Source organism: Rosa rugosa, chromosome 6 (assembly GCF_958449725.1).
Source record: "Rosa rugosa chromosome 6, drRosRugo1.1, whole genome shotgun sequence".
NCBI classification, from domain to species: Eukaryota; Viridiplantae; Streptophyta; class Magnoliopsida; order Rosales; family Rosaceae; genus Rosa; species Rosa rugosa.
Genome location: NC_084825.1, coordinates 34,836,501 through 34,860,192, shown reverse-complemented (window position 1 = coordinate 34,860,192; position 23,692 = coordinate 34,836,501). Strand labels below are relative to the sequence as shown.

General features: G+C 38.6%; 4 protein-coding genes and 1 long non-coding RNA gene across 9 annotated transcripts; 1 reads left to right on the top strand and 4 right to left on the bottom strand.

Moving 5' to 3' along the window:
• Positions 1–635: 635 nt before the first annotated feature.
• Positions 636–3,502, bottom strand: LOC133714134 (uncharacterized). Its single transcript, XR_009848471.1, has 3 exons — positions 2,594–3,502; positions 1,843–1,918; positions 636–917 (listed from the first exon to the last, which is right to left on the bottom strand). It is a non-coding gene; the product is annotated as an uncharacterized LOC133714134 (long non-coding RNA).
• A 709-nt stretch (positions 3,503–4,211) lies between these two features.
• Positions 4,212–5,561, bottom strand: LOC133714132 (GDP-L-galactose phosphorylase 2-like). The gene has a single exon (XM_062140208.1). It carries the CDS (start codon positions 5,544–5,546, stop codon positions 4,227–4,229), a length of 1,320 nt encoding a protein of 439 aa, XP_061996192.1. The 5' UTR covers positions 5,547–5,561; the 3' UTR covers positions 4,212–4,226.
• An 8-nt stretch (positions 5,562–5,569) lies between these two features.
• Positions 5,570–6,980, top strand: LOC133714133 (probable mediator of RNA polymerase II transcription subunit 26b). The gene has a single exon (XM_062140210.1). It carries the CDS (start codon positions 5,588–5,590, stop codon positions 6,758–6,760), a length of 1,173 nt encoding a protein of 390 aa, XP_061996194.1. The 5' UTR covers positions 5,570–5,587; the 3' UTR covers positions 6,761–6,980.
• Positions 6,981–7,326: 346 nt separating this feature from the next.
• On the bottom strand, positions 7,327–12,306 carry LOC133714131 (shaggy-related protein kinase theta). Its single transcript, XM_062140207.1, has 13 exons — positions 11,865–12,306; positions 10,992–11,237; positions 10,744–10,836; positions 10,185–10,244; positions 9,807–10,079; positions 9,624–9,698; positions 9,216–9,272; positions 8,958–9,098; positions 8,706–8,756; positions 8,521–8,616; positions 8,344–8,427; positions 7,875–7,977; positions 7,327–7,790 (listed from the first exon to the last, which is right to left on the bottom strand). Exons 1-13 carry the CDS (start codon positions 11,925–11,927, stop codon positions 7,729–7,731), a joined length of 1,404 nt encoding a protein of 467 aa, XP_061996191.1. The 5' UTR covers positions 11,928–12,306; the 3' UTR covers positions 7,327–7,728.
• A 9,444-nt stretch (positions 12,307–21,750) lies between these two features.
• Positions 21,751–23,582, bottom strand: LOC133718781 (ABC transporter G family member 37-like). 5 transcript variants are annotated; one of them, XR_009850577.1, is made up of 6 exons: positions 23,496–23,582; positions 22,980–23,301; positions 22,878–22,931; positions 22,690–22,780; positions 22,498–22,581; positions 22,073–22,259 (listed from the first exon to the last, which is right to left on the bottom strand). XR_009850577.1 is itself a non-coding variant. In XM_062145658.1 (6 exons), the coding sequence occupies exons 2-5, from the start codon at positions 23,277–23,279 to the stop codon at positions 22,536–22,538; spliced, it is 465 nt and encodes a 154-aa protein (XP_062001642.1). In that variant the 5' UTR covers positions 23,280–23,301; positions 23,496–23,582; the 3' UTR covers positions 22,073–22,259; positions 22,498–22,535. The 5 variants fall into 5 exon arrangements, 2 of the variants coding, with proteins under 2 accessions (XP_062001643.1, XP_062001642.1); XM_062145658.1 differs by having other exon boundaries at positions 22,498–22,555; XR_009850578.1 differs by adding an exon at positions 21,751–22,020 and having other exon boundaries at positions 22,132–22,259; positions 22,498–22,780; positions 22,878–23,301.
• Positions 23,583–23,692: the final 110 nt, after the last annotated feature.

Below are 23,692 nucleotides of genomic sequence, written 5' to 3'. Positions count from 1 at the left end.
TGGTGGTATGTATCTCATATTTTTTTTGAAAACCTAATTGGCAAATGTTGCAGCTACAACGTGATCTATGATTCTATCATGAACAGGGGGTCTACCATTCGGCTACCACACCACAGAGGAAAAAACTAGAAATAACATAGAGAAATAGGTCGGAGTTGGCTAACCCTTTTGCAGGTTTTGCTAGAGCACGTTTCACAAATGGAGCTTTTTGGGTTCAAGGTGTTCAAGCACCCATCTTGTCTCCGATTGCTCGAAACCTCTTTGGTCCGAGAGATGGAAACAAGACACGCAAGCCATGTATACTCAAGTACTCGGACTTGCAGGCAGAAAGTAGTAACAATTCTCTAGCTTTGGTTCCAGTCGAGGTAGCACCGCAACCTCTGAAAAGAGGGATGCCAAATTCCCCTTTCTCTTCCCCAAAGAAACTCAAAGTTCTGCTAAATGCTTTGCAGAATGAGAAGACGTACAGGACTCTACCTTGACAAAGAAGGTAAAGGTCCCTGAATTCCCTGTTAAGTTTATTGCTAGGTCCTTAGGACTTATCGGAACACCAGCTGGAATGTTTTTTTTTTTTTTTTTCAAAATAACTCTTAGCCCACCCAACTCTTACATATGCTAGTGAGAATCGATGTCACGCCCCGAATTTTAAATACAAATCAAAATCCGAAACATGAATTAATACAACTCACATAAATACAACCTGAATTTTTTTTTCTCAAAACAACCACACCTCACATCGCTCGATATTACATAAACCAAATCTCAAATTTGTTTATTACAGCACACTCTCACCAAATTATATTGTAAGGCTCAAATGAGCATAACTCACCTCACAATTACAATTGCTGTAAAACTAAAACAAATTCTCTAACCCGCACGATCACCGTCCTGATTCTCCTGACCTGCAGGATTACCCGCTACACCGTTTGAATAGTGTACCGGGATTGCAACAATACAAACCCGGTAAGCTTTTTGCAAAGCTCGTATGAGTAAATGAAAGGATTGCACGATTTAAAGTAACACAATCAACTCAAGCACATTTTAATTTTGTTTTGCATAAGAATTGAAGTGTACAACATCACTTCAAGCATCAATCAACTCACATCTCATCATGACTACTCAATAATAAACAACTTCTTACTCAATATATACTCACAGGCTTATGATTTATTTATATAAATCATCCCATGCAGTATATTATACTTACAGGCTTATGATTAATTATATTAATCACCCCATTCAGTATATCATACTTACAGGCTTATGATTAATTATATTAATCACCCCATTCAGTATGTCATGTCATACCCAAGGGCATATGATAACTCGTTTATCCCCCAAGCAGTATGACGGCAGACAGACTAGAGCTCTAACTGTATCGTAAAGTGTCACCTGGGCCAAGGTTCACCTTACGAATGACTGCTTTTCTCAATTCACTCGACTCTTCATTTAATTCATCTCAACGACTCAACTATCGCACTTTACTCAATTACCCATTATCATAGACAACACAACATCTAAGATAAATCACATATTCCAAGGGTAATGCTCAAAATATAACTCAGTAAATCACACCATCCAATATATATTCCACGTAAATATATATATACGTAGTCACCCACACAAGAGTGACCACTAATACCAACTATAGTTCACATGCAATAAAATCTAGAAATTCATTTTTATAGTTTAAATACATTTTACTTACCTATGGACCGTAGTCGATCAAGTCCATATAATTTAAAACAAATATTTATTTTAGTAAAACAATTTCCACAATTTCTCAATTAAATAAAATCACCGAATTTCGGTTCGTGAATGAACCATGTGCGATTTACTCACCTCGATATTCCCGCTGCGTCTTCAATTCAACACAATACACACCGAAATCGTTCACCCAAGGGAGACCGTCAATCACCTAATCACACATGACCTTAACTTAGCCAATAGCTCAAAAACATACTCAAACGACAATCCAACGGTCGGATCGAAATTAAATGATGATCCAACGGTCGGATCCTCACGGATCGCCTTTAGGATCACCCCCCAAAAATCATCACGAAGATCCAACGGTCAGATCTTCCTGAATCGTCCTTACTAACATCTTCACAAATTTATACAAAAATCCGACGGACGGATTCTCACGAATCGCCTCCCTAATCACCGTTTTGCATTTATACGAAGATCCAACGGTCGGATCTTCGCCCATGACCACACAAAGCCACTGGGACAGTCATAAGATCATCGTATCAAAACTACAAGTCCATCTGACGGTCCTAACTTCACATATCACAAATCTAACGATCGAAATCGATCGAAACTTAAAAATTCATAACTTCATCATACGATATCCAAAAATTATGAATTATATATGCAAACGATCGTATCGACACGTAGAACACAAAAATGGACAGAAACTGTCCTTGGGGTGTCCGGAGGTCGCCGGAAACCACCATCACAGTGGCGGCACCGCCACCCATCCAAAGTCAAAATTAGACAAAACTCCCAACATCAAAGTCCTTCAACTCAACTCCAATTTCACTTTTCATAACTACACCAAAGTCAGATTATAAGCCAAAAAGTAGAATTTTACCTCGCAAGTTTTGAAACCCGAAGAACCCTAGTTTCCCAATCTTCAAAATTCGATCACCCCGGATTAAATCGCTGCAAGCCTTCTTGGGGATAGCTTCTACTTCCTCTGGGCTAGAAAAGCCCTCAAAGAACTCGAGCTATAGTGGCCGGAGCTGGGAGAACCAAGGTGGCGAAGGAAGACGATTTCCAGCTCGGCTGTGCGGCTTCTCGGTCTTCTAGCGGCCACCACGATGGTTATCTCAAGTCGATGTCTTCTGGAAAGTTGTAGAAAACTTCACGGTGAGAAAAATTGCTTTTGGAATCAGGTCGATCGGAGGCCTGTAGAGGAAGATATGGCCAGACAAAGTAGAGCCCAGAAAAAGTGGGGAAGAGCGATTTCGTCTCCGACGAGGCTCTCTTCTCGACCTTGTAGAGCCTCATACAGCTCGTATTTCACTTCGATTTCTTCTACAAACTCGTAAAGGGGGTCGAGACCAGAAAAACCCACTTTGTTTCACATCAATCGGTGGCCGGATGAGGAAGAACGAAGGTGACGAAGGGAGGGGGTCGCGGCTGGGCTCGGGAGAGAAATGGGGAGAAATTTCTGGAGTTCCAGAAATTCTGTCCTCATTTGCAATATTCGGATTTTTTTTTCATATTTATAGAAAATCCCAATTTTCAAATATTCGTAACTTATTCATACGAACTCCGAATATTACGTTCCATATGTCCACGAACTCGTATCGACGCGCTCTACAACTTTCATGAAGGAAGTTTTCCCAATTTCCCAATGTATAAAAAGTCAACTCCTTTGACCCCCCTAAAACGTTCAGTTTTCAAAATAAAATCGTTCGAACTAATTCCACACTCCTCTAAGCTTCGTACTCGTGTCCACGACCACGAAATCATTTCCAAAACGTCATCGGAAATTAACTTGAATTTTTCGGGTATTACAATCGAACCCATGACAAGAAATTATAACTTACCAACAGGCACAGCTCACTAGCGGAATGATTGTGCCAAGAGGATGATGCCCAAGGAAGTGATGCTGCACACCCCACAAGTCCAACCTAAACAAGCCACTGCTAAGAAGAAGCGTGGCAAACCCTTTGGGGTTGAAAAACAAAAATCCTCCAAAGTCGAAGAAGGTACGTCCTACAGAGGAGTTGTTGCGTATGCTATACTCAGAGAAGCCTCTCCTAGCCCTAGCTTAAAAGGGCATAGAGAAAATGTAGTTTTATGTTATTTATTTTGAACTGCGTCTATTTACTGTGTTTCTTGTTTTATATAGTTTATAGACTTAATTTTAATAAGTAACCGCTGCTTGTAAATTGGAGGGTCTAACCCTATGTACCAATATGGTAACCAACAACCTCTTGCATTTCTTTCATGATGGCGGAGGGATATGAATGGCCTTCCTGACTTGAGTTAATGACAACCATTTGATGAATCGATTCAAAAAAAGAAAGACAGTAGCCATGCATAAATCCCCCTAATCAAATAGATCAAACTCGTAATGCAGAACATACAACCTGCAGAAGTAGAGCTGATTTTTGCTTATTTAGGCATCGGTTAGCATCAATAAGGTACAGACATAGACCCAAATGGCAAACTGCAATACTAGATTCACAGGAACAAAACCACTAATCTGCTCATTACTGCAGAACAAGGCATTCCTGGGTCCGGGACTCCATAGCATGACGGGAGCTTTTGTTAATGGCACTGACTTCTTCATGATAGCGAGGATTCACATCTGGATCGTTAAGTGAATTTGCATTCCCATCATCACCAGCACAAGCAATGGCTCCAAATATAAGAGCATTCACCTCTTGGAACCTCTCTTCAGAAAGAGAGACCTCGGCAAGAAGCTTCCTAGCATTTTCATCAGATGCCTCATCATAGTCCTTCTTCCTCTTTAACACCATATGTCCACTAATTTCCCACACAGCTGGATTCACCTGAGTATCCAGAAGCTCTGCCCTAACTTCCCCAAGAGCTTGTTTCTCAGCATAACACTGTGGCAAGAGAAAGATCCGCTTTCCGCAGTCGGATATGAGGACATTGAAAGCAATGTTGTTCGCTTGAAGGCAAATACAGGCATCAGAGACAGAGTTTGACAAATCTTCCAGAGTATTTCCACCCTCAAAAACTAGACCTCTAACAGGATAGCTCAGAAGCTCAGAGATCTTCACCCCAACATCCAAACTGGTTATTTTCTTGGTAGGAGCCTTTTCAATGGGAAAGGTTAAGGCCAAGTAGTAAGCCTGGAAGTGAAGGTGATCGATGGTGGCAAATGCACCCAAGCTGTTGTAACCCAATCGAAAGTAAGGACTCCCTGCTTCTGCCGCCATGTGAAGTGCAAGCAAGAAGCTCTCACGATCAATTCTTTGTGGCAAAGACTCAAGAATACGAGGAATCAACAGCACATGCCCATATTCAATTGGACTGACATTGATGGCAACAACGCTTGGAGAGTTTTCAACATCAATAGGTGCGTTAGGGTGAAACTGAACTTCACCATCTTCACTCGCTTCAAACTGGAACAGAACCTCTTCTTGGCCAACTTTAGTAAAGTTGAACTTGTTGCCATCAAAAGGTTGGAGGACCTTGTCAACTCGAAACTCGGTTGGACGCTTCTTAAGGTGGCGGCCCTCATTGAGCTGCGCAATGAAGCCAAACTGACCCGGGATCACCTTGGTTTCGCAGGCAGTGACATCATATCGAAATAGGCCTTTCTTCATACGATCCTCCCACTCTCCAAGAACTAATGAATCAAGAAAAGCAATGGGAGCCTCTTGCTTCTCATCACCAGGTGAGTTGTTTTGCTTCTTGAAAGCATACAATGGAAGTTTTGCTCCTGGAATGCAACATTTGTTAAGGCAGTTGCGGCCACAAAGCCCAACTCGGCGCCCCTCATCCGCCTCATCTTTCTGGTAATTAGAAACCACAGTAGGAACTTTCTTGATCTTCAGCATCTTTCTTCTTTTTTTTAGTATGATATTAGTTTAATTTTTAAATGGATTTTAGAGCAGAAGTAGATTTCTTTAGGGTTATCTTGAAGCCCACGCTTTCTCTTTTCCTATTGAGACAAGGCATTCATTTCCAATTGAGACAAGGAATTCTTTTCCTATTGAGATTGGTATATATCCCTAATCTCTATATAACTGCTTTTTACCATAACCCACAGCTTAACCCCATCTCGTATTTCCCTTTTCTCTGTCTTTCGACCATGGCGAGGACCAAGTCTCGGCCACTGAATTACTGGAGGAATTACTTTGAAACTGCGAAAGATACGAATATTTTCAGTATAATTGATCATGCCATCAAGGTGGCCGCTTCTGATTTTCCAAAAGACTTCAGTTTACAAAAGGACAGAATAGTTGCACGATTGTCTTCTATTCAGTGTTTAGGCAATGATGAAGAATCAGTTCATGGTGGTTGCGAAAGTGGATCCGATAGCGATGGCTGTGAAGGACTACTTGAGGCTGATGTTAATAAAGAGAGCAACCTAAGTGATGAGGCCGATCGTGTTTCGATTGATGACGCTTCTCAAAATATTGATGCAGAGGTCTTGAGGATCAAGGAAATTTTTGAAAACAGTGATAAGGAAAAGGCTAATGACGCTTCAATGCTCGAGTATCTGACGAGACTAAAGATGATGACTATGACTGTGGAGACTCTTGAGGCAACCGCAATTGGTAAAGTTGTTAGTGGTCTCAAAAAGCATGGATCCAAGCAGATTCGTGATCTTGCTCGAACACTTGTTGATGGGTGGAAAGTCGTGGTAAGTGAATATTTGGCTACCCAAAATTCTAAACAGTCCTCTTCAGATGTTCTTAGCAAACAAAACAAGAATGAACAACTAGTGATCAAGAAACAAGAAGTTGTAGCTGTGAAGCCAAATAAGGCCTCAAACAACAATGAAGAAAAGATGCAGCGCTTGGATGATGAAGTTGCAGCGCAAGTGAAAATCGAAGCCACAAAAAGGAAACTCCATGAGCGTTATGAGCAAATTGAGAACACCAAGAAGCAAAGGATGGTTCAAGTCTTGGATGATCTCCCCAAGCAAGGGCCTAAAGTGTGGGAACCAACTACTAATCAACATGGAAAGAAACCTGGTTCAGCACATGGACGGATATCCGATAAGTTGCACAGATTAAAAAAGCAAGCTGGTGTGGTCGGCAAGTAATGAGATATTCCTATATTTCTGATAGTGAACGAGAACCCTTTTTGCATATATTCTTTGAGAGGTTTTTCTCTGAAATAAAATAGTAGGATTTGCCCATTTGACATCTAATTTCAAAACGAATACAATCGATCTCCAGCAGTATCCCGAATCAATGGCTGCCTGCAACTTATCATCTCGGGTCTGTTTGTCATCTACACACCATTGCTTATTGAGGTCCTCATCAGGCTCTGGCAAGAGAACTTCTGAGTAGTGAACATGTACCGAGGATTGTAGCATATATATTAGCTAAGCATATCCATATTCTGATTTGATCTTTGTAAAGCTATTTCGAAGGACTCTTTCAATAAATAACTTGATTCAGAATTTTTTCATAAGTTGGTTCTGCTTCCGAGTTACAAATATAAGCCATATGCTTCTTAAGCTCCGACAGAAATTATGACACCTTTACCTGATCGATGTGCATGTCAAATCTCCTAATAAAATTGGTATAAACTATTATAACTATGCTTCAGCATTTTCTTACTGATGCAGGAAGGAGCAAATAGATTGGAATAAACAACCGCAACTCAAATGGGGAAAACAACTTGAATACTTGAATTCCTTTGTAACAGAGGAACAGTATACAGTGAGAACCTAATTTATCTAAGTGATCGCATTAGGTTAATTTCCACAATACCCATACACCTATATGACAAAAGAGTAACATATATGAAACAACTCATCTTTCACAAGTCAAGGCGTCCATTGATACAATGTAAAACTGGTGTTAGAATCTCGTTGCCAAGCAGCCCCACTGCCCCCGAAAAAATTCCTCCATCCGTTTGTGCAAACAGCCCGCCAGGAACTTATCTCACTGCTCCTGTCCTGATTGATTTGCAGAAGGGTAAAGGCAGCACAGCTCGTGAGCATCCAATCAATCAAAAATGCATTTACATCACGGAAATATGTGACACCCCTAGGTTCAGTAATTAAGTCCTTGCATGCTCAGGTATGAGACGATGTCGGAGTTCAGTGGATGCACCGGCCAATTCTGCAGAGCATTTGACATCAAGATTAAGAGAAGACTTAAAAACCTTTAAATCAATAATGTTGGAGGAATAATCCAATAGCTTACCTTGAGCTGTAAAATCGAACAAAGGAGGTACCGCCCGTCCATTAGGCAAGCTAACATTTGGGTCTCTCAAATCATCAAAGAAAGGGTGCGCACAAGCCTCTAACTGAAACAGCAAACAATTTAGAAACAACTTTGAAGAAAATATACATGAAACAATCAGAGTCCGAATAAATCACTGGAGTGTATGACCATTCCAATTCCCATTTCAAATTGAATGCCTACAACCATCTGGTGAGATATAACCCTACGTGTAAGTCAACTATGCAATTGAATGCTAAAGCCGCAACATCACCATATGAAGTGGTGGATTGCACTCTTAACATTCCTTGCTAAGGGTTGAAAAACGGTTGAAATATATATATATATATATATATCTTATTTGGGAAAGGAAGGACTAATCTTATACTAATGCAACTAGACATTTCACAAGGTTCTGACAAAATTTATTAAAAGCAATTTATTTTCTTACAGCAGTACAACGCAGATTTGGTGAATACTGGAGCAGCCTTGATATGAGATCCACAGCTTCAGAGGGCATTCGCTTATGGAATATCTGAAGGTTACAAGCAGCACAATAAGATTCACTGCTAATGACAGTTGGTGAAAAGCTGATCATAGATACTCTAAATTAAATTACTGGACAGACCTTATGCCAGGGGTGAGCTTTAATTTGAGGAAACTTGAACTCAGTGTAGTTTGGATTCATGCACTTGATTTCTTCTCTGGTTGGTGTTCCAAGAATCTAGTATCATTCCAGAATAAACAAACTTAGAATGCAAAATAGCAAAGCTATCACCTGAACAAGAAACAAGATCACCATACATCCAATACCTTTATGATTTCCACCAGCTGATCAACACCACTCTCCCCAGGAAACAGTGGCTGCAATGATGCAAGACCCAGCATATATGAGAAATAGTCAAGTGTTTCAAACAATGAAAACAAAGGGAAAAAAAAAGGTGCATGTTCCCCAGGTAACGAAATAGAATTCCCTGCCCAACCACCCGGCATACAAAACTAGCAGTTAAGCACTTTATTTAAACCTGTGCAACTTAGATATAAACACTTCAAATATACACTCACCTGCCCAAGAAGAAGCTCAGCAAATACACAACCAACAGACCACATATCAATGGCAGTTGTATATTCTGTAGCTCCAAATATGAGTTCTGGAGCTCTATAATATCGTGAGCAAATATATGATATGTTGGCTTCACCTGGCACCTGAAATTAGAAAATTAAATATTCATGAGTACCAGATACCATCTTTTTTAACTTACTAACTAAAATGTCCCTAGATACCATCACAGTCCCTTCAAATTCACAGGATAGTAGACATACCAGCATCTTTGCGCTCCCAAAATCACATATCTTTAGCTGATGAGTGTGGGGATTGACCTGCAATATGCAACACAACCTCAATCTCCGTATAGTGACTTAAGGTACAATCTCAGAACAACTGAACCAGATAAATAGACAAGAAATATAAAGCTATCATGCATTCTTACTTCAACTTACTCTGTCTATCCAAACTTGGGTGTTAAGTCAACCACCAGCCCATATAGTGTGGGGGTATCCATCCCTTTTGTTTAAATAGAAAGACTTGGTTTTGACTCCAAAGGAATTGTTTAGTTGTTTGTTTTTTCTCTGGTCTGATATAGTCAGACTTGTGTGAATGTGAAAACTAATTGTGGTTCATATGTATCAGCATTAATATCAAAATAATAAAAAAGTGCATGATTATCTTACCAGTAAATTCTGTGGCTTAATATCACGATGACACACACCAACAACATGGTGCAAGTAATTTAATGCCCGACAAATCTACAGGAGAGAAAACATATAAATTAATACCCAGGATAGGCATAAGAATAACCTCATAACCAACTATTTAAGAGATAAAAGGAATCAGCAGATGGTATCCAAAATCACCTGGTATGTGTACAACTGCACATAAATAATGGGAACATGTTGGTTCATCCTGACATAATGCTTTGACACTCTGTAAACAGTCTCAGATATATATTCAAGGACAAGGTTAAGGTACAGCTCGTCCTTTTCGGTAGTTGAAAAGAAACAATGCTTCAATTGAACAACATTGGGATGGTCCAGTGAGCGCATGATCTGAAGTTCTCTATTTTTATATCTTTTATCCTGCAGCACCTTTTTTATTGCAACTGCGTCACCTGTTTCCAGACACTTGGCCTGCAGAACAAAGTATAGTGAGGAAGAGAGAGATTGAATCCAATATGTCGGTGAAAAGACAACCAACAAAACCTATAATGGACAGATGTAAATAATCCTAAGTACCTGAAAGACGACTCCAAATGAACCAGTGCCAACTACGCGCTCTGCCATATAAGAGATTGTCTGTAACCAAATAGAAATATAACATTATGATTAATAGCTCTCAAATAAGATATAGCATGATTAGCATCTAACAATGGCATTTAAATGAACCAAAGATTCAAGACACAAACAATCATGCAGAGAGAAGTTGAAATCCATTTTCTTTAATAAGAAGCTCAAAATTTATTAATACATAGAATACAACGCAAGGGACATGGTGTACTGTCCTCTAACATAACAAGCTCCAAAATTATAATGTGAAGGAAAGCATCAGCTACATGGCAACAGTTCTCCAGTCAGATAAAATAGCATGAAAAAATCAATCTGTAAACTCCGAGGAAACCAAACCAGAAAAGGATTCCCAAATATAAACTCTATCCTATAAAAGAACCTACTTATAATAGCCAAAATTCATTCAACATCAAAACTTTGCAGTATGGTATCATTAAAGATTTCAGATCCATGAAATTAAGAAACACTTGTCAAATACAACGCCACTGAACCATAGAAATGAAGTCACCTGTTTAGGTTGTCCATTTCGACCGCCTACTGTCGTCGCAATGATATGGCCTGTTTCTGTTCCATTACCATTTATGATAGTTTCTTCCATATCCTGTTAAGGGAAATTTACAACCATTAACTTGGTGACCAATCCTGATTTGCTTGTTGAAAACTTTACCCCAGACTTAAATAGCAGTATAATTAATACATACGCGGTGTACAAGAAGAGAAGAAAAATGGAAAAATTAAAACCTATAAAAAATTTACCTTTTCAACATGGTTGTTCACCTTATCATCTCTAATATTCATTTGATGCATATCTTTCGGAAGTTGATCAACAGTAGATTTTTCTTCTTTGGCCTGTATCTTAGCTACTGAAGATGCACTGGACGTGCTTGCAGCTGATTCGATTGATGTTGGATTTGTAATCTGGTCGGTGGCTCTTCTCTCAACAGTAGCCTTCTTTTCAGTTTGTTGATCAAACTTTGATCTCTTTGAGCTGGAATCGCCACTCTGAAAAAGGAAAAATCTTATAAGAGATCGATATCCTGAATCAAATTTAAATTCACATCCAAAATAATGACAAAAAGAACTCCTGTATTATCTCAGAGCCACAGCTATTACCATAATTTAACATGCACATCAAATTTGGAGAGTAAGAGAGTACTAAGGATGGCAGCATTAACATAAACGAGTGAGGCTTAAATTCAATCGTAGTATAACGCAAAACAATCAATTAAATATACCACATTGTCAAGTTTGCATATTCAACACAATCTGTCATTTTCTCCACATTGATGATCCTAAAGACATACATAATTAATGTGCACAGAGTGAACCTCCAAAGAACAGAGATCAAATGTAACAGAAAATACAAACACAAACCAAATGATCCTCAAAATCCATATAAATGCACAAAAATCCGTGATGACTGGCCATCTTTTCAGATATAATTTGGATCAAAGCTAATATCTATTTCTGTACCATATAATCCAAAATTAATCGACTAAATCTCAGCTCAGGCAAGCTTCTACATATTACAAAACCACAACCTCTACATATATCTCCGAGCTAGGAATCAAGCTCTGAGCAAATATAAACACAAAAAACTCAATCTACACAGAAAAAATCGAAACTCACCGGGTCCGACGAAACAGAGGTCCGACCCGAAGCAATGCTCTTGAGCCTACGCATCATATTCATCTTCTTCTTCTTCACAGCTTCCGTCTTCCGAATCCGGCTACACAACAACCCCCCCGAAACCCTAAGTTTCCTTCCACACAAAAGAAACAGAACGGAAAAAAAAAACACCAAAGAAGAGAGAGAGAAATGCAAACGCCTTCCTCTCTCTCCTTCCTCCTCCTCTCTTCCTTTGATTCACACCACACAAAAAAAAAAACCTCAAAATCAAAGGAAGAAGAAGAAGAAGGAAAAACAAAAAACGAAAAACTCAAAGCCCCTCTCTCTCTCTCTCTCTCTCTCTCTCCTCTTAAGAGTTTTTCCGATTTCCTTTTTCTCTCTCTAGAATCGTTTTTTGGGGGGTTTTCTCGCTTTCTCTCTCTAAAAATTTCTCCCCCCTCTGTTTTTAGCTGTTTTCTCCTTTCTCCGGTCAAACTTTGGACCGAAGAAAAAACCAGCCTTTCGCTATTTCTTTATTACCCGCCACCGGTCAAACTGGGGGCTCCAGCCGTCGATTGCGTGTGATTTTGGGGATCGGACGGCGGGTGTTTGCGATTTTGCTGATAAGGGGGGGGCGGGTGCGGAATTACGGAAGTAGCCCTGAGGGGGACAGGGGTTGGTATGCGTACGGAATATTCGCCGGGGGGGGGGGGGGGGGGTCTTTTTGACCGGTCATTTTGGACGGTTTGTTTTTGCGGTCAAGTTTTTTGGGCTTTTATTTTTTTTTTGAAATTACTTGGGATCTAATTAACGGTGCTGGCTGAGAATAATAATAACTCCCTTGAGAATCGGTCACACCAGAGAAGATTAGCTGTTTAAAACTTGCAAAATTTGTTAAAAATAATAAATGAGATTACGATAGCGATGACTATTTAATTGATGATATAAGTTATGAATTCAAGTCTCATAATTATCTTTCAGTCTAATTCAGTGGCTGATTTGTTAGCAAGTATTGAGATGGTTATGAGCATAGCTGCAAATTCTTTAGCTCTCCCCCTCTGATGTCATTCCTCTATTGAAAGTTGATTTATTAAGCTTATTTAAGTCAAAATTAATTGTAATTTAAGTTTTTTATCCTTTGTCTTTTGATTTCCTTGTAATAAAAGAAAAGAAAGTTAAGTTTTTTTTTTATTTTTTATAAGAAAACATAAAAGTTAAGTTGTTGGTGCATTTTGTTTAGCTTTCTTGCTAACCAGGTTTCGAGGGGGAGGGAGCACTGAGAATGCGTATAGCAATGATGGCTACGTGAAGGGGCAGTGTTGGTGTAATGATGGGAGTGCTTTCTGTCATTATAAAAAGAGCATTTCATTTGTTTATGGCATAGGAGTGCAAGCTGATGCGGTTCTAATGGATTCGAGGAGGGTTAATTCGATTCTCCAAAAATCCTAAGAGACTTTTAATTTGCGCCCTAGTTTCTTACTCTAACAGCATATTTATCAATGCTAGCTATTTTTGTGTTAAATTTTAGCTAACATAGCTAAAAAGTCACTTTAAAAATATGTCTGCATCAATGCTCTCTATTTTAGCTAGTTTTGAATTTATATTATTGTTTAAATAAAGATTAAATAGTTTGAATGTATTTATAAATTACATAAAATAACTTAAAATGAATGTTTTAAATTATAGAGAATCTCATCTCGCTCTCTATATTTATGAGCGAGATAGCTAAAAGTTATTATAGAGAGTCACTTAGAGTCTGGTGCAGCTGCTAAAATAGACAAAAAGCTAAACATACTCTCCAAAATAGCTAAGAAGCCAAAATAGTGAGCCTGCTAAATACCGGTATTTTGAAGAGATGAGCTTGAATTTTTCCAATTTATATATTGATTCTATGAAAAAATTGACGAATAATTAAAGTTTAAAACAAGATATAAATTAAGTAATTAAAGTGATATTTTTTTAAGTGGGTAAGTTATGTATTAAATGAGCGAAAACTAAATAGCTATTTGTGTCATTTACCCAATTCCAACTTCAACTCAAATGATTTAGAATTAGATTCATCCAAGATGGATACGAGAATTTGTGCTTGAATTGTCCAAATCAGTGGTGGAACTGTGTAGTAGGCTACTTGGGCTATAGCCCAACCGAGATTTGGGCTGAAAATGCCTTAAGTATAGGTATATCTGCTCTTACCCTTAAGCCCATAGGAAAAAAAAAAATTACTCGGTGACCTGCTGAGTGCAGACCGAGCCCTCGTTCTCAATCTTCACTCCTCAGTAGTCAGTCCTCAGTGCTTCGCTCGACTTCGTCCTTCAGTGCTTCGCTCCTCAAGACCTCAACAAGCCTTCGTTCTGACGGATCCTCAGTCCTCAGTCTCTCTCTCTCAAGTCTCATCTGAAATTTCGCAAACCCACTTCGTTCAACTCAGTACAGGTACGAATTCTTCAAACAAGCAGTCAAATTTCATGAATTTCATATTTAAATTGATGGTTTTTGCTTGAAATTGAGTATCTTAGTATCTTACCTCTGTGTTTTGGCTTGAAATTGAGGAGCTCAGCCGGCAGCTGCTCAAGAAGACAAGCAGATCGGACTATCGGAGACTCGGAGTCCGGACTTCGGAGGTCGACGAGGTTACTCGGTGAGTCGGTGTCTTGGAATGGTGACTGCTTTCAGATTTCAGACTGCGTCTGTGACTGCATCTGTGAGTCTTCCTTTGGAAATTGGAATGAAATTGCTTTGCTGTTTGATTATGTAATTTATGTGGCTTGTTAAGTTGTTGAGTCTTAATTGTTTGATTATGCGTCTGTCAGTCTGTGGGTCTTCATTTATATGCTTGGGCTTGCAGAGTTGCAGCTTGTTTGATTATCAATTATATGAAAGAGTCAAAACTCAAAAGATAGAAATGTCGAACTGTCAAAGGGAATTGATACATTATACATATTATTTTGTTGTTTTGCATATTATTCTAATATTGATACATATATTATTCAGAGAGAGCATTTTCATCTATGAATATCATAAAAAACAAACTTCGAAATAAGATTGAAGATGAGTTTCTTGATGACTTGATGGTTCTTTACATTGAAAAGGAGTTCGGCGATAGTATTGATAATGATTCTGTGATTGCTGAGTTTGAAGTGAGTGGGTCTCAGAGAGTACGATTAAGTTAGTTTTGGATTTATGCTTGTAACTTTTAATTTACGGGGTTTTGGTTTTATGTCCCCCCCCCTATTGTATGTTTTGAATGAAAAAAAATAAAGGCGTGAGGATGAGCCTCCCACTGGGTTCCAAACCTCAAAAATATAGAAGTTCGCAAAATTTTTTATGTACTAAAAATTAGCCTAACCCATTTTTAGATCCTGGTTCCGCCACTGGTCCAAATAACTAGTCAGCGTTAACAAACATGGAATCGTCTAAATGTTATTCTAAAATAAAGATGAATGTTCACATATGGAATCATTTAACTTAATATAAATTAAAAAGTAAACTATTTAGGCCATTAAAATCGCATGTTGAAAATGAACGCCCATTTTTTTGAAATTTGTGAATGTATACTCTATGTATGCCACAAGTACAAGTACAAGTACAAGTATTGACAGCTCTTTTTAAAGCTATTGATTTTCCTTATTCTCCTGCAAATATGTCGATTGTAATATAGGGAAATAAGGGTCTCCCGCAGAGGATTAAGATAAACTAAAGGCTTCAACAAAAGTCACAAAAACGTGACTGCAGCTCCTACTGAACCGCAGTAGAAAAACAAACTAAAAACCTAACTAAAACAACCCAGAAAAATACGAAAATTTACAGAGATATACTAGACACGTAAAGAGTCTAGCACACAAAATTTGGTGAATTTTGGAGTTGATTTTCTATGGAAATAAAATACAGAAAAACAGAGAACAGAAAGAAAAACGAAACTGAAGCAGATTTGAAGTTGGTTGATATCAAGATAATGAAACTAGCTAGGAAGGAAGTATCCACCCCTAACAATCACACACAACACACTTTGTCCAATTTATCACCAATTAACTTAGTTGAAGATGCTTAGATTGGCTCGGTACGCTTGAACACAACCTATTACTCTTTCTTACTTTGTACGCTAGGCAGGAAGTGCTCTACACCTAGACTATTCCCAAGCAATGCAACCTAAAGGTACGTTTATTAGATTAAACATGCAGAGATCATTAAGTTTTAAAAGAGTTTGAGCAATCACTAGGCATCGCAAATAACTTAGAGCCTTGCTAAACCTAGGGTTTTGTTTACTTGCTAGTGAAAACTACCAATTACTTCTCTAGATAATTTGAGGAATCCAACTATTGATCCAGGCATCAAACCATCAAAGTATTAGAACCCTAGCATGCATACTAAGTAGTCCTCCAAAGCATACAAACATAGAATTCATCAATGAGAAATTGGTAAACAAAACCTCAACTTTATTAATTGAAAACAAACCGAAAATCAAAGCATGTTATGGATCATGTCTAGGGGCTTCAACAGCTCCCTAGCTACTGGAAATTTAGTTACACATAAAAGGAATCAAAAACACAAAGGAGTTCATGAAAAAGGAAGACAACAAAAATCAGAAATTGGGAAAAATACGATCAATGATCAATCTTTGAGAAACAGTGATCGATCGTCTCTGGTGTGATTTTGCAGTCTTGCTTCTTCTTCTTCTTCTTCTTTGGTGTGTCTCTGGTTCTTTTTTTATGTGATCTGGTCTGTATGTGGTTGGTCACTCTATTTATAAAACATGGAAGGAGGCCCCTTTATGTAGGAGTTGCAAGTTTCAAGGGCACTCTTGCAATTAGGCCAAGCTTGTTTACTTGTTCTATTTGATTTTCTCTTCTTAGGCTGAATTCTTTGACTTGTAGATCCTTTACAGCTGATATAAAACATGCTAACAGCTCATATAAAACGTGTATAACTCAGCAAAGGATCCCCAAGAAGCCTCAAAACAATCTGCCAAGAGATAAGGAAGGTGACTTCCTTATCTGCCTCACTTAGGATTGCCTTTTTAGCCCTTCTTTTAACTCGGTTTCATTTCAGCTTTGAATGTGATTTTTAACAAGATAACAGCCTTGATGTTGATCTTTAAGAGTGTATAAAGATCTTCTAAAAATCCCCTCAACTTGCTGCCCAAAAGCAGCCTTGAAAAACCTTCAAGATAAGGTCTGTCAGAAATTTCCAGATTTTCCTTATCTTCTGGTCAATTTTATGGGCTTGTACACCGACCTTGTAGCTATCTTTCTGAACGTTTCTTAGGCCTATAATGCCCTATGATATCATTTATTGACGTCCAAACAATATCCTTCCAAAAGACTTTCCAACAAAGTCTCCAAAAGACAGCTCCAATATGCTTCATAGATAAGACTGAAGGTGGAAAGCTGATCAGGATGCCTACTTTGTGCAACGTTTCTGACTTGATCCTTGACTATTATGATCACTTGATTTGGCTTTATTGTAGTGAAATATCTGGTTTTCACATGTAGTCAAGAATTGCTGCCATGGTGCACTCAAAATATCTTCAAAATGGGGTCCAAATATAGAAGAAAATAAGGCAGATTCCAGTTTTCATATTTTGCTTCTCAGCAACTGTTTTGCACGAAGTTTTCCACAAGCTTCCCTTCTTGTTTCTGACCACATAAATGGTTGTCCTTCATCTTTTGCATCAGTATTATACATCTGAGCCTTAACTTGCCACAATTGAGCTCCTATTTTTCCATGGTTGATCCACAAACCTCCTAAGAAAATAACAAAGTTAGTTTGATCTTTTTAACGAAATAACAAAGCAAAAGTGTAAAGGATTAAACTATAAATTCGTCGCATTTTATGCTCCTATCAAGTATCAATGCCACAAGTACTACTAAAACTTTTGGTTCATCAGCGTTATATTGTTTCTCATTATTTGGTTATCTCCTTTTCTTTTGGGATATATAAAATATAGTAGACTCCTCACCTTGTTATCATGTGCTAATATATTTAGATGACCTAGCTCTACTAGGGTTTGGGTTTCGGCGGCTTTTTCGTTCCGTCGTTCCTGCACATGCTTCATCTTCATGTAGTCACTATCGGGTTTCGGCCTGTACCCAGTCGTTCTCGTCGCTTTCCACAGTAGCGGTGGCGGTGTGGTTGACGGCGACGGTCGTCTGCAATTTCAAGGCCGTTGGACGATGGCAATCTCGTATCGAGGTTGGGCATCGTCGACATCTTTCAGTGGGTTTTCTCTCTGCCACTCATGATCTTCAGAGGTTGTTCACGGTGGTGTTCTGGCTGACGGTGGCATCGGCTGGGTATCCTCTTCGAGCTCGGCTGTTTGGGGATTGTGGGATGTTGGGGATTCTGGCTTCGAGTCGTGTTTATGCAGATTGGTCCGACCTCTTTCTTTGACTTCTCCACGCCGCTGGTGGACTGGCTATCAGTGATCGAGCCGGAGGTGGTGCTGGGTTGGTGGTATGGGATCACGCCAGTGGCTATGCAGAAGTGTCTGGATCTGGGATCCGGGTGATCTTTGCAAACAGATTCAGATCTGGGATCCGGGTGGAGACTAGGCTTGGACTCTAACTCACTATTTTTGGTGGGCTGTTTATCAGTTGTTAGATTGGCTTGGGGTTCTTGTGCGTTACTGGTATTGGATTCAAGACTCATGTTTATGGTATCTGTTTGTGAAAGATCGTCTGCCAACACAGCCATGTTCTGACACCCTTGGCCGGCTTCGATCTTTAGGTAAGAAAGTGCCCTCATTCCGACGCCGAATTGGTTTTGGTCAATTTGTGCGTTAGGGTTGCATGGGTAGTCAAACCACTGACTACTCAATTCACTACACGGTTGCAATCCATAGTGTAAAATCAGCGCAGCAACGCTGCTGCTCTTGCATTTTCAAGTCTTCATATTTCAGATGCAATTTTTGCATCTTTTCCTTTCGTTGTTTATTTTCTTTATGTATGCCTTTTGGCATCGTATCTTTGTAATTTTTCAATTTCAATAAATGGTTGACCTCCTTAGATTCAAAAAAGTATCTAAAATTGTATATGAGTAATTAGAATTCTTTACTGCTTGTTTCAACTAGAGCTGTAACAGTGCTACTCCTATTCCTTTACATGATAATACTTTTGTCCTATTGACATCAAATCGTTGAAATTTGACTAAAATTTAATAAATCGTAAAATTTAAAATATTTGGATATGGAGGTCACCTATAAAAACCAAATCATCATGACATCAAAGGGTTTTGATAGATTCTATTCATCCATCAAGCTTACATCAATGTGAACTTCCAAACTTTGAATTCAACTAGGTCTATCTACCATTGAGGAATGCAATTGGTTTTTATATTCAAAGCATAGTGGACAAATCTTTAAAAAATAAAAAAATAAAAAATAAAAATCTTTGTTTTAGGAAATTGAAATTGGGAGAGAATAAGTTGTGTCTTTCATTGATAATATGGGCCTCTTTGTATAGAGGATTACAAGCATAGAATTAGAGTCTTACAAGGAAACATAATCGTACAATAATTTGGAAATCTACGAAGTTATCTCCGAGAATATCTATAAGACTAACCCTATTACAACTCAGACAAGTAACTAGAGTTTGGGCCAGATACACAATTCAGATATACTTGAACACTCCCTCTTGTGTCGCCCAAACGCGGTGCTCCTCTCGTTGCCTCGTCAAAAACATTGCCGAGTAACAAAAACCCAGTGGGACAAAAATAACCTTGGTCGAAGAAGAAAAATAGTACAACACACCCTTCACGTTTCAAGACCATACATGTAGACATCTCCCCCTAATGTCTACATGTCCCCCTGATGACTATGGTCATGGGAGTTCAGATAACTTCCCCAAACGATGTTACTAACATGTTTCTCAAAAGTAGATTTTAGGCAATGACTTAGTGAACAAGTCTGTCACACTGTCCTCAGACCGAATCTTGTTCACTTTGATCTTGAGGAGAGTCTGTTGTTGCTGATGATGCTTGGTGTTGTGACTTTTGATGTAGCCTTGCTTCATTAGTTCAATGCAAGCGACATTATCCTCATAAATGCTCGTAGGCTCATCTTGTGGTAGACTTCAAACCACAATTGCTTCAAACATGCGTAACTATGGATCCAATCCACATACATTCACGAACTACTTCGTGAAGAGCAATAATCTCTGCATGGTTCAAAAGTATAGTAACTAGGGTCTGTTCTGTAGACCTCCAAGATATCGCGGTCTTACTCATGGTGAACACTTAACCAATTTAGGAATGACCTTTGTGTGGATCAAAGAGATATCTAACATCAGCAAAACATTCTAAAACACTAATGTTGTTTTGGGATGGGGAGAGGGAACGCAGACCACAGTTGGTGGCGTCCCTAACATGTGATGGGTCCGAATTCATCGTCAATCTGTAGGGATAGAACAAGCTCATTTCAATCGTACCATTTAGGTATCGAAAGATATCTTTAACACCAATCCAATTGCGTCGTGTTGGCGCAAAGTTATGTCTAGCTAACAAGTTCACTACAAATGAGATGTCCGGTCTTGTGCATTGAGCTAAGTACAATAATGCGCCTATTGTACTCAAGTAGGACACTTCTGCCTCTAGCACATCTTCGTCATCATCATTCGGACGAAGAGTATCCTTTTAGGATCAAGACTACGGACGATCATAAGCGTGCTTGAAGGGTTGACCTTATCAAAACGCCTAAGTGTTCTCCCAAGATCCTTCATCTCAAACTCGGATTTCAAGTGTTCAGCGGTTTTCCTTAACTCCTTAAGGGTTTCCAAAGAAGATCATGTCACCAACATGAACCGCGATAGAATCCGAAACTTGTCATGAAAACGCGCGGGCATATCCCTTCCCAATCAAGTAGTCACTTTAGTGAGCGTCTCAACCTCATTGCAAACGCGCTCTGATAGGAGCATTTTAATGCGATGTTTTAATAGTTATTTCCCCATATTTTGCTTAGTTATTTCATTTACTTAATCATTTTTAATTTAGTTTCTATTTTCTAGGTACATCGAATAAATGGAGAAGAAATTAGTTTAAAGGCAGAAGGGATGCAGAAATGAGCTGAAATGAAGAAATGGAGTATTCCTGGTCCGACTAGGAATCCCAGTCAACGCAGGAATCCTGATGAGGCTAGGAAACCTGAAGGCATTAGGAGACCACATGGCTTGAAGATGACGTGGGAGATATTATGGGAGATTAAATCTGATTTTTGCATGGGAAATCAAGGAGATTACGTTGAGAAAATCAAGGGAGAGTTTCAAGGGATTGTGCAACAAGATAAGGCTCAAAACAAGTCCAGATTCGTTCCTTAATTCCCTCAAGATATGTGGCTGAAATTAGAGAATAAAATATGCAATTTTAATGTGAAAATCAGGAGAAAATCAAGGGGAGAATGTTAACACTACCAGAAAAATGGTCTTTTACGGCCCGCAAAGAGCGCCGTAAAAGACATTTTACGGCACACAAAAATGCGCCGTAAATGGACATGCCGTAAAAGACCAAAATCTTTTACGGCGTGTTTCTGAAACGCGGTAAAAGACCATACAAGAACGCCGTGAAAGACATAAAAGAGCGCCGTAAAAGGGTTTTAGAGATTCTTAATTTCAATTTTCAAATACAAAGCGCGCCGTAAATGACCAAATATGTGCGCCGTAATTGATATCAAAAGCGCGCCGTGATTGATCTCAAAAGTACGCCGTAAAAGACAACAATGAGCGCCGTAAAAGGTTTTTAGAGATTCTTTATTTCATTTCAAAATAAGAAAGCACGCCGTAATTGATGTCAAAAGCACGCCGTAATTGATATCTGAAACACGCCGTAAATGTGGTTGTAGGATATATTTACAGCATGTAATATTTGCACCGATTTTTTTTTTTCCTGTAAATTTTGGATACCATTTCAAAATCTATATAAATCTATACAATTTATTGAGATGAAAATAGAGATAACAAACTGCAATATCACATTACAAAATGTAAATTAATATGCCGACAACAATACTGTATAAAAACAACTTAATTTAACCAACAATTTATCATCATCGTCCTAAAATGTAAAACATTCTAGATTAACAGAGAGCATCCTAGATTAGAATTGTCTTTGTTGATTGCAAAAGATAAATGGTCAGTGATCCATGCTGTGGCCTTTTAAATATCTTCATATTATGTTTGATGCCAACTTTTACCTGCATAACCAAAACAAACAGAAACAGAGCAATGAAATCTAGTCTGTCACTAGTTACAGAGCCCGCGCTTTGCAGCGGGTAATATAAATGCACCAATTGTTTTCTTTTTACCTGAACTCACATATAGGTTATGGGTGTTCTATTATGTACTTGAGAGTACAATCTGAAGAAACATGCGACCTTGCTTGATCTTTGCCGATGTTTTTTGTGTTCCTTGCTAGTGGTACCCACTCCTTGACCTGAAATAAAGACTTACGCCATGAATTTCCCAATGGTTGGGATATAATGACTTCCATCTCTTCTACGATCTAGACTCTTAAGAGTATATATTGAATCAGGCACAAAATGAGAACTGAATCAATTTCATCACCTTAACATCATCAAATGAACCCATTTATTTAGAAGTCGGCAAAGACTATAATAACACGTTCAGTACACCAATCCCCAACCTCAAATCCAAATGTACAGCAAACTAACCTCATCAAGTGTCAACGCAGGGTGATATCCAAAGTATTTCATGGTTGCAGACAGCAAACTATTGGCCGTGTCGGATACAGCAAACTAACCTCATCAAGTGTCAATGCAGGGTGATATCCAAACTATTTCATGGTTAGAAGTAAAGCAGGTAAATTTATTAGGAAGGTCTCACAGGCAGTTTAATTACATTACCTGTTGTTAGTCTTTTCTTTTGGCCACCCGAAATTCCTCTTTGCATTGGATCTCCTACGATTGTCTCAGCACAAATGTCTAGCCCAAGGATCTATAAGAGAAGCAGAACATAGTAGAATTAAAGCTTGCTGTTAATCAGAGTATATATGCATGGGACTTTAATTTTTCGAGTTGATTAGGAGAAATACCTTTATTATGTAGTCTGTCATGAGAGATTTTTTCAACCCTTCTACCGAAATGGCCTGTTTAGTTCAGAAAAGAACTAGAACTTCTGTTCTCAAATGTCATACCTTCATATAAGTATCAATATCTGAATCTGGGACAATTCCTTCTTGCTTCTCCCTTCTGGTGACTTCTTTCATTATATATGTCGTTGTAACAGCTTCCAAGTTAAATCTAGTTTTATGGAATATGACTATGGCCATAAGATGTGAAGAAAATAGGGCACCTGCTCTGCTTCCAATACCCTGACAGCGTGCTGCGAAATCCAGTGCTTCCCTCACAGTCATTTCAGAAATGTGCAAGACATATTGACTTATATAAGCTGATGTCTTCTGTGCATGGAACAAACTCATTGAGCTTATAACCATTGTAGGTTACAGTTCCCCGGACCTGAAAATTTATGAATACATGATTGAGCTCATATACATATTTCTTTTTTCTTGAAATAGAGATTGTACAACTTGCTATTTTCTTGCTAAATTTTTGATATAGAAGTAATGCTAGCAGATGTATACATTAATGCTTTTCTTTTCAATTTTGTTATTAGTTTATTAAAACAGTAGAATAGTACTGCAATGATTAACCTTGAGAGAATGGTTAGGTTTCCCTGCAAGCGCCTGTAATAAAGTGGATTTCCCACAGCCTGGAGGGCCAAGCAATAGAGTCATCCTGTACAAATTGAGACCAGTAAGGCAGTAAGTAAATGCAACCCATAAACTCTTGTCAAGCAAATAAAAAAAAACCGATTTTATCAAGCGCATTTTCATAAATTCTAACCTTG

Excerpts from the sequence above, each read along its gene's own strand:
- LOC133714132 (XM_062140208.1), bottom strand. The coding sequence starts at position 5,546 with ATGCTGAAGATCAAGAAAGTTCCTACTGTGGTTTCTAATTACCAGAAA.
- LOC133714133 (XM_062140210.1), top strand. The coding sequence starts at position 5,588 with ATGGATTTTAGAGCAGAAGTAGATTTCTTTAGGGTTATCTTGAAGCCC.
- LOC133714131 (XM_062140207.1), bottom strand. The coding sequence starts at position 11,927 with ATGAATATGATGCGTAGGCTCAAGAGCATTGCTTCGGGTCGGACCTCT. Across the intron at positions 9,099-9,215 it reads TTGGGAGCGCAAAGATGCTG|GTGCCAGGTGAAGCCAACAT; the intron begins GTATGTCTACTA and ends TTCTAATTTCAG. Across the intron at positions 8,757-8,957 it reads CTGAGCTTCTTCTTGGGCAG|CCACTGTTTCCTGGGGAGAG; the intron begins GTGAGTGTATAT and ends GCATCATTGCAG.
- LOC133718781 (XM_062145658.1), bottom strand. The coding sequence starts at position 23,279 with ATGGTTATAAGCTCAATGAGTTTGTTCCATGCACAGAAGACATCAGCT. Across the intron at positions 22,932-22,979 it reads ATATTGATACTTATATGAAG|GCCATTTCGGTAGAAGGGTT; the intron begins GTATGACATTTG and ends TGAACTAAACAG. Across the intron at positions 22,781-22,877 it reads TGACAGACTACATAATAAAG|ATCCTTGGGCTAGACATTTG; the intron begins GTATTTCTCCTA and ends CTTCTCTTATAG.